At 43.3% G+C, this 15,277-nt stretch overlaps 1 protein-coding gene across 2 annotated transcripts in view; it reads left to right on the forward strand.

Moving 5' to 3' along the window:
• Nucleotides 1-15,277, forward strand: part of VIPAS39 (VPS33B interacting protein, apical-basolateral polarity regulator, spe-39 homolog) — a 32,371-nt gene that overhangs the window by 365 nt on the left and 16,729 nt on the right. The window contains exons 1-9 of one of the 2 annotated variants that reach the window (XM_050798816.1): nt 62-80; nt 3,585-3,677; nt 4,282-4,384; nt 7,286-7,432; nt 8,880-8,918; nt 9,272-9,336; nt 10,075-10,131; nt 14,000-14,092; nt 15,219-15,252. In XM_050798816.1, the coding sequence (XP_050654773.1) occupies nt 69-80; nt 3,585-3,677; nt 4,282-4,384; nt 7,286-7,432; nt 8,880-8,918; nt 9,272-9,336; nt 10,075-10,131; nt 14,000-14,092; nt 15,219-15,252 (643 nt within the window). In that variant the 5' untranslated portion in view covers nt 62-68. Of the gene's footprint in view, nt 1-61; nt 81-3,584; nt 3,678-4,281; nt 4,385-7,285; nt 7,433-8,879; nt 8,919-9,271; nt 9,337-10,074; nt 10,132-13,999; nt 14,093-15,218; nt 15,253-15,277 lie in introns of those variants that run through there. The other variant, XM_050798815.1, reaches the window with a different exon arrangement.

The following is a 15,277-nucleotide window of genomic DNA, read 5'->3' on the forward strand; positions in this document are numbered from 1 at the left end:
CTACGACCACAGGCCTGATTCTCTTCTTTCAGTCAGGGCGACCCTTGGGCGCTGGAGTACGCTTGGGAATGGGGCTGCGAGTAAGCACCAACGATTGGTTCGGAAGCGGACATTTGGTTCAGAAAGAGCATTTAACTCTGCCAGGGATCCGCTGGGCTCTGACGACTGCGGTAGATCCATGGCTTCCTGGACGTTCACCCGTAGAGTCATCCTAGCTTAACTCATGTTCCCTGGTCTCAGTTCACAAGCCTCACCTGTATCTTCCTGGCTCGGAAGATAATTGAAACCAAGTCTGACTTTCTCAGAAGCTGGTTTTTGGAGTTTTCTGAGGCAGGGAGGATGTTGTGGTTTTCTTGCTGATCCTTCTGTTTTCTTTTGTAAAGTTCCTGTTCTCCCCTGAGATCCCTCACCCTGCCTTGTGGTCTGTCAGTAAACAGGAGACGACAAAGATAAACCTCTGAAGTGTTTTAAATCATGTTGAAGCACCTGTCACTCTTAAGATTGTACCTGATTACTTATAACTCTGGAGCTATTAGATCATAATCTATACTTGTCAAGTAAACCTAGCTTCTCATTTGGCGTTATAAATACAAATTGATGGCAGGTGTCTACTGCCATTGCATGGTTTAAAAGATTTCCAGAAATCCTCTGGCAGGTTATTGTGTTTGTTAGACATATTCTATGTCTATTTGTAGATAACTACTATAGTGAAGGAATGATCTCTAGTTTTCCAGAGAGTGAAAAATAGATAGAAGGACCATGCAGGACACTAGAAATGGTCTAGAAGCCAGAAAGCCTGGATTGTAATTTGAAATAGCACGTAACAAGGTGGCTTTGATACTGAACTCTTTTGTGCCTCCCTTTCCCCGTGAGTAACATGGAAATGGAATTTCCCAGGCCTACCTTACAAGATTGTTCTGAGGATCAAATGAATGACAGATTTATGAACTGACATGTGTGCCAGAGACATTTATATGTTCTGTGCACATCTTCAGCATTTGTGGCCACTCAGAATTTTTGTATTTTTTTTAATTTTTAGGATTGCTAAAAAATATTTTCTTTTTTAGCTTTTCCCAAGGTACTATGATGATGTATTAATAATAAAAGTTACTACTGAGTGTTAATTTTGGGTCGGGCACTAAGCACTTTATATGTATTAACTGGTTTACTCCTCATAACCATTTCTAAGGTAGGTCATCTGTTATGCCCATTTTACAGATGGGGAAACCAAGACAGAAAAATGTCAGTATGATATTCCATATTAAAAGGAATTAACATTTAGTATTTACTTTCCGCTAGACACTTTTATAGGTGTTCCTGCAACCCTGTGAGATAGGATATAATTTTCTCCAAGGCTTAAAAGTAAAGTCATTTATCCAGTTTGCTCAGAATTAAGAGAAACCAGGATTTGAACTCAAGGTTGCCTGACTACAATGTCTGTGGGATGATTTCATGGTGTCTGCCAGCATTTTTGGTTTATCTCCCTAAAATTAAATACAGAAAAGGATTTTAAAGCAACACTTCCAGTAGAAATCAATTAGCAATGTCTGCTGTGGGAAGGAACAAGATAGAAAATTCCCACAATACCCTTGCTATCCTTATATCCCCTGAGTTGAAAACAGAGTCAGGAAGTAACAGTAGAATATCTTTAAGGGCCATCAAAAGCCTCAACAGGACTACCATGATGAGGCTTTTCTCAAGCTCTTATTGATGAAGGTGCTATTAAAAGGAAAAGCAAATGGTTCTTTTAGAACTTGATGCTGTTTAGCCTTCACAATTATTTTTGGTGCTGTGGGAGTTTTAGTACCTAGTCCTTGGCTTAAATCATAGTTTTCATTCTAATCCAGTTGGCATGATAGTTTAGTTTGTAATTCTGTTTCCTTATTTAGAGACAGGAAGGGTCTCACTCTGTCACCCAGGCTGGAGTGCAGTTGTGTGACCTCAACTCATGGCAGCCTCAACCTCCCGAGCTCAGGTGATCCTCCACCTCAGCCTCCCAAGTAGTTGGGACTACGTCACCATGTCCAGCTGGTTTTTTGTTTGGTTTTTAAATTTTTTTTTGTAGAGACAGTTTTACTGTGTTGCCCAGGCTAGTCTTGAACTTGGACCCAGGCAATCCTCCCACCTCAGTGTCCCAAAGTGCTGGGATTACAGATGTGAGCCACTGTACCCTGCCTAGTTTGTAATTCTAGGGCAAAACTTGTTTTTACAGGGCAAAATTGAATTTTATAGTAGTTATAACAGGGACTTGTGGTCTTTTGACTACTTCTTTATATACTTGCTTTTCTTGGCCATGCCCTCATTTCCCAAATTTTGGCCAACAGTTGTTAATCAAATAGTCATAATTTGAAGATTTAGGTGAAATAATTCTACTTCTTTTAATTACTTTGCTTTCCATTCTTTCAGGCATTTATGAGAGTGGAATATTTGTCAATTTTATTCACTGTAGTATTCCCAGAACCTAGAACAGTGCCCCAGAGATGGTGCTCAATAAATATTTGTTGAAAATGCGAATGCAATTTTTGTCTGTTTTGTGCATGTTTTGATTGCTCTTCCTTGTGTATTCAGCAAAGTTTTGTGATGGATTCTTTTTTTTTTTTTTTTTTGAGACGGAGTCTCGCTCTGTCACCCAGGCTGGAGTACAGTGGCCGGATCTCAGCTCACTGCAAGCTCTGTCTCCCAGGTTTATGCCATTCTCCTGCCTCAGCCTCCCGAGTAGCTGGGACTACAGGCGCCCGCCACCTCGCCCGGCTAGTTTTTTGTATTTTTAGTAGAGACGGGGTTTCACCGTGTTAGCCAGGATGGTCTCGATCTCCTGACCTCGTGATCCGCCCGTCTCGGCCTCCCAAAGTGCTGGGATTACAGGCTTGAGCCACCGCGCCCGGCTGTGATGGATTCTTAAAGCATCTGCCTGCCTTGCACTGTTGCCTGTTGCTTTTAATATATACCTATGCTGAATGCCCTGGCTGTGTTGTAGGGTCCTTCAGAAGTGGGACCGTGTCTGACCCTTTTTTTTTTTTTTTTTTTTTTGAGATGGAGTTTTGCTCTTGTTGCCCAGGCTGAAGTGCAATGGTGCAATCTCGGCTCACCGCAACCTCCGCCTCCCGGGTTCAAGCGATTCTCCTGCCTCAGCCTCCTGAGTAGCTGGGATTACAGGCATGCACCACCATGCCCGGCTAATTTTGTATTTTTAGTAGAGACGGAGTTTCTCCATGTTGATGAGGCTGGTCTCGAACTCCTGACCTCAGGCGATCTGCCCACCTCGGCCTCCCAAATTGCTGGGATTAAAAGCCTGAGCCACTGCACCCAGTCTCTGGCACTTTTTAATATACCTTACAACACCTGAGAGAGTGCCCTGGACAAAGTGGATGCTCTAAGAATGGATGACTACTTCTGGGTAATTAGAAGATTAGAAGTATGATTTGATCAGTTGGAGACCCAAGAATGTGGTTTTATATGGCAGGTTCAATATTTGTTTTACCAGATCCTTTTCTGCATCCTTGATTTTTGGGAGCAGTTAAAGCTTTGGAACTCTTTAGGGAGAGACCCAGAAAGAGACGATGTATGTCTTCCTGTCACTGTAGATGAATCGGACAAAGGGTGATGAGGAGGAGTATTGGAACAGCTCCAAGTTCAAGGCTTTCACCTTTGACGATGAAGATGATGAGCTTTCACAGGTAGGTCAACTGCTGAAGTTTGTACTCTTTTCCACAGTGCCACTCTAAAATTCCTTCCTCTTGCAGTCTGGGTAACTTGGCTTTTGACCATGTCTTCATTAGGCTCAGGAAAGAGCCAGAAGGATTGTAAAATCCAGCTCACTGCCTTTTTTACTTTACCTTTTTAAGATGATTTCTTCCTTTCAGTTTTTTTTTTCTTTTTAAAGAACCTCAAGTCTTTTATTCATGTGATATATATTTTTTATTTTTGAAAGATGAACTGGATTGGAGGATTTATTTTTGTTGTGTCTATTTTGCAATTGGGGAAACATTTATTTTTAGAGAGGTGAATAAATTCACTCAGGTTTACATAGCAAGTCACTGCCAGGAATATGATGAGAATTCAAAAGTGACTTTGATTCCTCCTAATTCTTTTACCACTGGACTGTAGTGTTGGCTAAAAATCAGTTTGTTTTCTTGGCAGGTATCTAGTATGCTAGGCTTTCGATTGCACAGGGTGAGCGTTGGCCACCTTCAGGCCCCAATTCCTCAGCCTTCTTGATTGTCGGAAGAGAGGTGGGGAATGATGATTGCCTGAGCGCCCTGGCCTTGTGTCCCTCTGCAGTTAAAGGAGTCCAAGCGGGCGGTGAACAGCCTCCGAGACTTCGTGGATGATGATGATGATGATGACCTGGAGCGAGTCAGCTGGAGTGGGGAACCTGTGGGAAGTAAGTAGAAGAGGCGGGGATAGATGTCCAGGATTCTTTTTTTTTTTTTTTTTTTTTTTTTTTTTTTTTTTGAGACGGAGTCTCGCTCTGTCGCCCAGGCTGGAGTGCAGTGGCGCCATCTCGGCTCACTGCAAGCTCCGCCTCCCGGGTTCACACCATTCTCCTGGCTCAGCCTCCCGAGTAGCTGGGACTACAGGCGCCCACAACCGCGCCCGGCTAATTTTTTGTATTTTTAGTAGAGACGGGGTTTCACCGTGGTCTCGATCTCCTGACCTTGTGATCCGCCCGTCTCAGCCTCCCAAAGTGCTGGGATTACAGGCGTGAGCCACCGCGCCCGGCCCAGGATTCTTATCACTAATGAAGGCTGTACTTGTTTGTCTCTTCAGTGCCGGTTTGGAGAGGGAATGAGGTAAGACTATTTTCAGATGAGCATACATCTGGAAACTGAACTCCAGGAGAAGATACTTGGGAAATCCAGCAGGCGTTCCCACATGGCCATATAGGTCTGCTCTTCAGGGGTTGAGGCTCGGCTGGCTATTTCATTCTCATTTGGGGTGCTTGTTAAAATGACATACTCCTAGGCTTTATCCCAGAGATTCTGTTCATTAGGTCTTCTGCGGAGTAGGGGGGGGCTCTCAAGTTTTAATAAACACTGCAGGTGATTCTAATTTGTAGCCATATTTGGGAACTACTGACTTAACTCAGTATACTCATAACTGATTGACAGAACAGACTTCCTTACCCACCCAGTCTCACTGCTTAGCTGTGTACTTAATACTTTCTCAAAGTCCATTTGATTTTTTTTTTTTTTTTTTTTTTTTTTTTTTAGATGGAGTCTTACTCTGTTGCCTAATCTGGAGTGCAATGGTGCAATCTTGGCTCACTGCAACCTCCGCCTCCGAGGTTCAAGTGATTCTCATGCTTCAGCCTCCCTAGTATCTGGGATTAAAGGCACCAACCACCATGCCTGGCTAATTTTTGTATTTTTAGTAGAGATGGAGTTTTACCCTGTTGGCTAGGCTGGTCTCGAACTCCTGACCTCAAGTGATCCGCCTGCCTTGGCCTCCTAAAGTGCTGGGATTATAGGTATGAGCCACCGTCCCTGGCCCACATCTGATTTTTTTTTTTTTTTTGAGATGGAATCTCGCTCTGTCACCCAGACTGCAGTGTAATGACATGATCTTGGCTCACTGCAACCTCCGCCTCCCGGGTTCAAGCGATTCTCTTGCCCCAGCCTCCCGAGTAGCTGGGATTACAGGCGCGCACCACTACACCCAGCTAAGTTTTTGTATTTTTAGTAGAAATGGGGTTTCACCATATTAGCCAGGATGGTCTCGATCTCCTGACCTTGTGATCCACCCGCCTTGGCCTCCCAGAGTGCTGGGGTTACAGGCATGAGCCACCGTGCCCGGCCTACCACATCTGATTTTTAAGAAATATTTTTAATTAAAAGTTTTTAAAAAATAGGCCATACTATAACATGACTAAAGATTTTTAAAAATTAAAGGTATACAGTGAAAAGTTTCCGTTCCATATTGTTATGTATCTTCTCAGTTTTCAGTTCCTGTCCTCCCAAAAAACAATCGTTGTTGCTTGGTTCCTGTGTATTCATCTAAAGACTCTTTTTGCATTTGGAAATGTATATGGAAACATGTATTCTTATCCCTTTTTTATGCAAGCAGTAGCATACTTCATACCTTGCTCTTTTTATGTGTTAATATAGCTTGGAGATCTTTCTATGTCAGTATATAAAGGGTGTTCTCATTTTCTCTTTCTTTTTTTAAATAGCAGCATAGTATTGTATGGATTTACCATCATTTATTTAGCCAGCCCACTGTTGAATTTTAGATTTTTCAGTCTTTTGCTCTTTATATTTCTATCAGTGACTTTGTATTCTGACCCTAGATGAATAAACGACAGAGCAATTCTTAGAGTGGAATTACTCACATAGGATGTTTGCATCTGTATTGGGTAGATATTGCCAAATTGACCTCCACACAGGTTGTACCAATTCGTACTACCACCAGCAATGACGGAGGGTTCCAGTTTCCCTATAGCCTGGCCAACACAGGGTATTATCAAGCTTTTGGATCTTTCCCCATCTTGGAGGGGACTAATGGTTTCTCATTATATTTTTAATTTGTAGTACTCTTAGCAAAGCTGGGGGCAGGTGGTGTGTGCCTCTGGAGGTGGTGGCGATGAATTGCTTGAGGCCAGGAGTTGAGGCTGACGTGAGACGTGATTGTTTGAGATATGATTGTGAATAGTCACTGTACTCCAGAGATCTGGCAACGTAGTGAGACCCTGTCTCAAAAAAAAAAAAAAAAAAAAAAAGAAAAAGGAAAAAAAAGAGTGAGGTTGAGCATCTTTTCATATGTTTAAGAGCCATTTGAGGCCGGGCGCGGTGGCTCAAGCCTGTAATCCCAGCACTTTGGGAGGCCGAGACGGGCGGATCACGAGGTCAGGAGATCGAGACCATCTGGCTAACACCGTGAAACCCCGTCTCTACTAAAAATACAAAAAACTAGCCGGGCGAGGTGGCGGGCGCCTGTGGTCCCAGCTACTCCGGAGGCTGAGGCAGGAGAATGGCGTAAACCCGGGAGGCGGAGCTTGCAGTGAGCTGAGATCCGGCCACTGCATTCCAGCCCGGGCTACAGAGCAAGACTCCGTCTCAAAAAAAAAAAAAAGAGCCATTTGAATTTTCTTTTCTGTGATCCACTTATTCATGTCCTTGATCCATTTTTCTGCTGATTATTCTATTTGATTCTATCTTTTCTCCTTGCCCCAACTTGGCCAAGGGACCAGGGCTTCTGGTGAAAAGCTTTTAGAGTTTGTTGAATGTTGGATGTCAAGGATTTATTGTGGATGAGAATTGCTGATGTCGTTCTTACTATCTCACAGGTATCTCATGGTCCATCAAAGAGACTGCTGGTAATAGTGGCTCCAGCCATGAGGGGCGTGAACAGCTAAAGAGCCGAAACAGCTTCTCCTCCTATGCACAACTACCCAAGCCTACTTCTACCTACTCCCTGAGCAGCTTTTTTAGAGGTAAAGAGATATGCTTAAAGAGACAGGGAAGTCCTCCTCTTTTTTCAGAAAAATCTTAGGCCATAATTTTCATCTACTTTGTAAGAAAAAGATTATTAAAGGATAAAGCATTCTCATTGGAGCTGGCAGCTGGGGTCAGGAGCAAGAGAAATGAGAGAAATGCAGAGGGGTTGGACTGGTTTTCTAGAACACGATGAATGAAATTGACATTAACCATGTGACTGGTACTGAAGAAATTTGCCTGGATCAAAATTCCTCCCTACTCCTTGTGCATTGCTATTAGAACACCTTGTTGGTAGGAATGCCAAATGGTGCAGCCACCGTGGAAGACAGTATGGCGGGTTTTTAAAAAAAAATTAAACATAGAATTAACATATAACTGGCCAGGCATGGTGGCTCACACCTGTAATCCCAGCACTTTTGGGAGACCGAGACGGGTGGATCACCTGAGGTCAGGAGTTCTAGACCAGCCTACCAATATGGTGAAACCCCGTTTCTACTAAAAATAAAAAATTAGCCGGGCGTGGTGAGGGGGCGTCTGTAATCCCAGCTGCTCAGGAGGCTGAGGGAGGCAGATTGCTAGAACCTGGGAGGCAAAGGTTGTAGTGAATCAAGATTGCACGACTGCAGTCTAGCCTGGGTGACAGAGCAAAACTCCATCTCAATAAATAAATAAATAAATAACATATGATCTAGCAATTTTACTTGTAGATATATATCAAAAAGAATGGAAAGCAGGGACTTGAATAGGTATTTGTACCTCCATGTTGATAGAAGCATTATTCACAATAGTCAAAAGATGGAAACAACCCAAATGTCCATTGATGGATGAATGGATAAACAAAATGTGCCATATACATGCAGTGGAATGTTACTCAGCATTAAAGAAGAATGACATTCCGATACATGCTACAACATCGATGATCCTTGAGGACATGATGCTAAATAAAATAAAGAAGGCACTAAGGGACAAATATTATATGACTCCATTTATGTATGACCTAGAATAGTCAGATTCCTCGAGACAGAAAGTAGAATGGTGGTTACCAAGAGCTGGGGCAGAGGAATGGAGAGTTATTGTTTAAAGGGTATAGAGTTGCTTAAAGGGTAGAGAGTCTCAGTTTGGGATGATGAAAAAGTTCTGGAGATGGATAGTGGTGATGGTTGTACAACAGCGTGAATGTACTTAATGCTACTGACTTATACACTTAAAAATGGTTAAAATGGTAAATTTTGTTACGTGTATTTTACCATAATTAAAAAAAAATTTTCTCCCTGCTCAATTTTTTAATGGCACTTCAGATTTCTACAGATGAATAAAACATTTTTTACGGCTTAAGTTCCTATATTGCATTATAGAGCTCTGTATACATTGTGTCTTTAACCAAGTCTGGATGGCTCTGACTTAAACTGTTGACCTTTTCCCTCTTGTGTTCTTTACCTTTAGGTAGAACTAGACCTGGAAGTTTCCAGTCCCTTTCTGATGGTACGCATTGAACCCTCTTTTAATTGCTGTGGGAAATGTTACTGATCTGGTACAGTCTGGGGAGTTATGGGGACAGGTAGTAATTAGATGACAAGATGAACTTTCTTCTGCATCTACTGTCATTATTAGAGGAACTTTCTGATACTGACTAAGGAGGTAGAAATCATTCTGGCTACAGGGGCAAAGGTGACTTCTAGGGATGCTGCCTTTGGGGAAGAACGGAGATCTGCTTTTGGCCACAAAGTTAACATTGGGAGCCCAGAAGTCAAACAAATGTGAGAAGGAAGCAGTAGAGAGAAGGAACGACAAGCAGGATTCATGGTGCCCTTCTGAACCAGCTGCTTCTTTTTCAGCTCTGTCAGACACACCTGCCAAAAGCTATGCTCCAGAGCTGGGGAGACCCAAAGGGGAGTATAGGGTGAGTTACAGCATACACTGGTGTGACAGTTTCCACAGTATAAAGTACCTTGACATATGTTACCTTGCTTGATTTTCCCAACTATTTGAGCAGAAATTTTTTTAACCCTCTTTTATAGATAAGAAAACTGGGTTTCTAAACATTAGGGCTTACCTGGGGTCTCACAGCTAGGAAAGGGTGCAACTTAGACTTATAATCTCTATATTCTGACTCAGCCCTGCCATACTTTGCTTACTCATGTTCCCACTTGAAGGCTGTACTTTGAAACCCAGTGATCATCACTGCAGTCTGGAAGCTTGGTAGAGCTCATATTCCCATGAAGCAAATAAAAAAGCAAATGGATTCATAAGGAAGAAACCATATATCCTAAGGTCAGAAAAGGAACATGTCTCCAACGTCTCTCTTTCCTTCTGTTGGCCAAAGGCATTAGTTGTTAGAATCCTAAAACGTGATTCTAATTGCATCTAGAGGTTGCGGTCCTGAACCAGTAGGCATGGGCCACTGGCTTTGTCAATTGGCTCCTCCCTCTTTGATCCATCTCCTCCTACCTATATTGCCCCTGCTCTAGTTCCTTCAGAAACTCAGAACAAAACTGTCCCGTTTCTTCATTTTTTTTCACATCCATTCCCTCCCACAAAGTATTTCCCCCTTAGACACTAAGACTTGAGTTGAGGAGTTGGTACACTGATAACTTTGATTCCTTAACTTCCTGGGATTCATGTATTGCTAATATTCCAGGATTACAGCAATGACTGGAGCCCCAGTGATACAGTGCGACGCCTCCGGAAGGGAAAGGTAAGGACAGAGAATTTTTGTGAGCTTCTTTGGGAAGCTGGGCAGCTTGTTCACACAGGGAAGATTTTTTGACCTCTCTTCAGTTCTCATTTGTTCAATGAATTTCAGGGGGAAAATAAGTCCACTAAGGTTGAAAGTCAGCGGCAAAGTTTCTGATTCTCCGTTACTGTTGCTTTGATGGGATAGTGGGGAAAGAGTGATGGATGAGAGGGAAAAGTGCATTTAAGAGTGAGAGGCCTGGGCTGGGGGCGGTGGCTCACGCCTGTAATCCCAGTACTTTGGGAGGCTGAGGCAGGTAGATCACGAGGTCAAGAGATCAAGACCATCCTGGCCAACATGGTGAAACCCCGTCTCTACTAAAAATATGAAAAACTAGCCGGGCATGGTGGCAGGCACCCGTAGTCCCAGCTACTCAGGAGGCTGAGGCAGGAGAATCACTTGAACCGGGGAGGTGGAGGTTGCAGTGAACTGAGATCGCGCCACTGCATTCCAGCCTGGCGAGCGAGACTCCGTCTCAAAAAAAAAAAAAAAAAAAAAAAGTGAGAGGCTGGGCGCGGTGGCTCACTCCTGTAATCCCAGCACTTTGGGAGGCCAAGGCAGGTGGATCACCTGAGGTTAGGAGTTCTAGACCAGCCTGGCCAACATGGTGAAACCCCATCTCTACTAAAAATACAAAAAATTATCTGGGCATGGTGGCATGCACCTGTAATCCCAGCTACTCGGGAGGCTGAGGCAGGAGAATCACTTGAACCTGGGAGGCAGAGGTTGTAGTAAGCTGAGATCGTGCCACTGCTCTCCAACCTGGGTGACAAAAGTGAAACTCCACTTCCCGCACCCCCCAAAAAAAGAGTGAGAACAATCTTTTATGTTGGATCTGTGATTCATTGAGTTCATGTTTGCATATGGTGTGATGTAAGGGTTTGAGTTTCATTGTTTTCCCCATATAGATCTCCATTTGTTCCAGCACTATTTGTTGAAAAAACTATCCTTTCCCCTTTGAATTATCCTGCTGATGCCTTTGTTGAAAATCGGGCCAGTCGCAGTGGCTCACGCCTGTAATCCCAGAACTTGGGGAGGCCAAGGCGGGAGGATCTGTTGAGCCCAGAAGTTCAAGACTAGCCTGGACAACATAGTGAGACCATGTCTCTACAAAAGATAAAAAAAAAAATTAGCCAGGTATGTGGCCGGGCGTGGTGGCTCACGCCTGTAATCCCAGCACTTTGGGAGGCCAAGGCAGTCGGATCACCTGAGATTGGGAGTTTGAGACCGGCCTGACCAACATGGAGAAACCCTGTCTCTACTAGAAATACAAAATTAGCCAGGCATGGTGGCACATGCCTGTAATCCCAGCTTCTCAGGAGGCAGAGGCAGGAGAATCGCTTGAACCCAGGAGGTCGAGGTTGTGGTGAGCTGAGATTGCGCCATTGCACTCCAGCCTGGGCAACAAGAGCAAAACTCCGTCTCAAAAAAACCCAAAAAAACCCAGGTGTGACTAATTTATAATATAAATGTATATTATAATTTATAATTATAAATATATAAATATAATTTGTAATTATCAATATATAAATATAATTTATCATTTTATAGCAGGATATGTTTTTAGTCACAGTTACTTGATGAAAGGATTGCTTGAGCCCTGACGGTTGAGGCTGCAATGTGCTGAGATTGTGCCACTCCATTCCAGCTTAGGCGACAGAGCAAGACCCTGTCTCAAGAAGAAAAAAATAAGAAAATTAATGATCATATATATGTAGTCCTATTTCTGGACTCTTTATTCTAGTTCATTGGATTATTCTTAAGCTAATACTACAGTCTTGATTATTGTCTAAATCTTGAAATCAAGACACTTCAACTTTGTTGAAGCTCTCAACTGTCAACTTTTTTCTTCTCTTGTTTTGGCTATTCTAGATCCCTTATACTTCCATATCGATTTTAGCAGCAGCTTGGCAGTGTCTACAAAAGAGTTGCTGAGATTTTGATTGGGATTGCCTTGAATGTACAGATCAATTTTGGTAGAATTGGCAATGATCATAATAATTAATGGATCAAAATGGATCATAGTGCCAGGTGTGGTGGCTTGCGCCTGTAATCCCAGCTACTCAGGAGCCTGAGGCAGGAAGATCAATTGAGCCCAGGAGGTTGAGGCTGCAGTGAGCTATGATTGCATCACTGCGCTCCAACCTGGGCGAGAGAGCGGAACCCTGTCTCTCAAAAAGAACGGATAAAATGGATCATACTTCACAGGTTCTAAGGATTGGGAATGAAAAAATAAATTTAAAAAATGGATCATAGACCTAAATGTAAATTAAGTGTTAAAACTATAAAACTTCTAGAAGAAAATATAGATGAAAATCTTTATGATCTTGGCTTAGGCAAAGATTTATTACGTAGGACACAAAAAGCATGAACTATAAATGAAAAAATTGATAAAATGAACTTCATCGAAATTTAAAACTTTTATTTTTTAGAAACCACTGTTAAAACCATGAAAAGACCACCATAGCTCAGAGAAAGTAGTTTCAAAACACATGTATTATAAGGGACTTTCATCCAGAATATATATAAAACTTTTCTTTTTTTTTTTTTGAGATGGAGTCTCCCTCTTTCACCCAGACTGGAGTGCAGTGGCATGATCTCAGCTCACTGCAACCTCTGCCTCCCAGGTTCAAGTGATTCTCCTGCCTCAGCCTCCTGAGTAGCTGGGATTACAGTTGTGTGCCACCATGCCCAGCTAATTTTTGTATTTTTAGTAGAGATGAGGTTTCACCATGTTGGCCAGACTGGTCTCAAACTCCTGACCTTAGGTGATCTGCCTGCCTTGGCCTCCAAAAGTGTGGGATTATAGGCCTGAGCCACTGCACTTGGGCAGAATATATATAAAACTTTTATTAAACCTGGCAATATAGCAAGGTCCCATCATTACAAAATAAAAATTAGCCAGGTGTGGTGGTACTCACCTATGGTCCCAGCTACTTAGGAGGCTTGAGGTGGAAGGATTGCTTGAGCCCAGGAAGTTGAGGCTGCACTGAGCCATGATCATACCACTGCCCTCCAGCCTGGGCAATACAGTGAGACCCTGTCTCAAAAAAAAGAAAAAAAAGATAAAACTCTTAGCTCCGTGGTAAGTAGACAGTCTGATAAAAAATTGGCACAAGAGTTGACCAGACACATCACAAAAGAAGATTCATGAATGACCAATAATCATTTAAAAATATACTTAAAATTATAGTTATCAAGAAAATGTGAGTTGAAACTATGAGATACTGGCCGGGCACGGTGGCTCACACCTGTAATCCCAGCACTTTGGGAGGCCAAGGCTGTCGGATCACAAGGTCAGGAGATCCATGGTGAAACCCCATCTCTACTAAAAATACAAAAAAAATTAGCTGGATATGGTGATGGGCGCCTATAGTCCCAGCTACTTGGGAGGCTGAGGCAGGAGAATGGGTGAACCCAGAAGTGGGGCTTGCAGTGAGCTGAGATCCAGCCACTGCACTCCAGCCTGGGCGACAGAGCGAGACTCCGTCTCAAAAAAAAAAAAAAATCACTGAACTATATACTTACATAGGGTACATTCTACTGTATGCAAATTATGATGTAAGGGTTCTTTAAAAAGAACAAGTGATTTCTGTTGACTTTATCAAGACCTCGGGACATTAGCTTCTTGTAGGGCAGCAGGCTGAACTAGAACTAGAGAGGGTGGTGGGAACCTACTGTTTTATAAGTTATGGGGACCCTAGTGTAAAAATAAAGAGACTCTCCTTGGGGACATTTTGTTTCATTATTGCTCATTCTTTAGTGTCCAGCGACAAAGGAATAAGGAAAACTGTCTTCTTTTGTGCTAATTCTAGTGTTATTCTGCCAGGTCTGCTCACTAGAGAGATTCCGCTCCTTACAGGACAAACTACAACTCCTAGAAGAGGCAGTAAGCATGCATGACGGAAACGTCATTACGGCCGTGAGTTGTCAAATTTGTTGTTGTTTGTTTAATTATTGTTTTCACTAGTTTCTGAAAATCCAATCAAACAGACTAATATTTCGTGTTAAATGTTAAGTAAAGATCCTGGATTCCCCTTGGAGGTGTAGGATTCTAAGTAATCTGTGCTTTAAGGGCTTAGCTGGTGACACATGCACTAAGTGTGGAACCCTGTGTTTTTTTGTTTGTTTGTTTTGCTTTTTTTTTTTGGAGACAGGGTCTTGCTCTGTCACCCAGGTTGAAGTGCAGTGGTGTGATCATGGCTTGCTGTAGCCTTGACCTCCTGAGCTCAAGTGATCCTCTCACCTCAGCTCCCCGAGTAGCTGGGACCACAGGTGCATACCACCATGGCTGGCTAGTTTTTTTTGTGTTTTTTTTTTTTTTTTTTGAGACGGAGTGTCACTCTGTCACCCAGGCTAGTGTGCAGTGGCACAATCTCAGCTCACTGCGCGATACTCCTGCCTCAGCCTCCCAAGTAGCTGGGATTACAGGCGTGGGCCACCACGCCAGGCTAATTTTTGTATTTTTAGTAGATACGGGGTTTCACCACGTTGGCTGGGCTGGTCTCAAACTCCTGACCTCAGGTGATCCACCAGCCTCGGCCTCCCAAAGAGCTGGGATTATAGGCGTGAGCCACCGCGCTTGGCCTTGCCTGGCTAATTTTTAAATGTTTTTGTAGAGACAGGGTCTCGCTATGTTGCCCAAGCTGATCTCACACTCCTGGGCTCAAGTAATCTCCCTGCCTCAGCCTCCCAAAGTGTTGGAACTATGGGCATGAGTCACCATGCCCAGCCTATGTGAAACCCTGGATTGTAACCAAGACACAGAAGGTTGGCTACTGTGTGTTATGTGAAACAGTCTCAGGGAGGAGAGGTGTGAGCATATCCTCTTTCAGAGGGAGGTGTCTCTCAGCAGCATGGGCACGGGCATGTGGTCTCCCAAGACACAGCTCAGTTCCAGATATCCATTGGCTTTCCTTCCATCACATACAGAGCTGGTGGCTGTACCTGCAGAGATTGCTAATGAGTTGCTGGCCCCGTGTCTGTAGTGCTCGGGGCACGACTCTGTGTTGGAAAGTTTGCACAGTCTTTGTTCTTTTCTCCCGTAGGTTCTGATTTTCCTGAAGAGGACACTAAGCAAAGGTGAGAATGGCTTGCAGGAAATCTT

This window comes from Macaca thibetana, chromosome 7 (genome assembly GCF_024542745.1).
Source record: "Macaca thibetana thibetana isolate TM-01 chromosome 7, ASM2454274v1, whole genome shotgun sequence".
NCBI classification, from domain to species: domain Eukaryota; kingdom Metazoa; phylum Chordata; class Mammalia; order Primates; family Cercopithecidae; genus Macaca; species Macaca thibetana.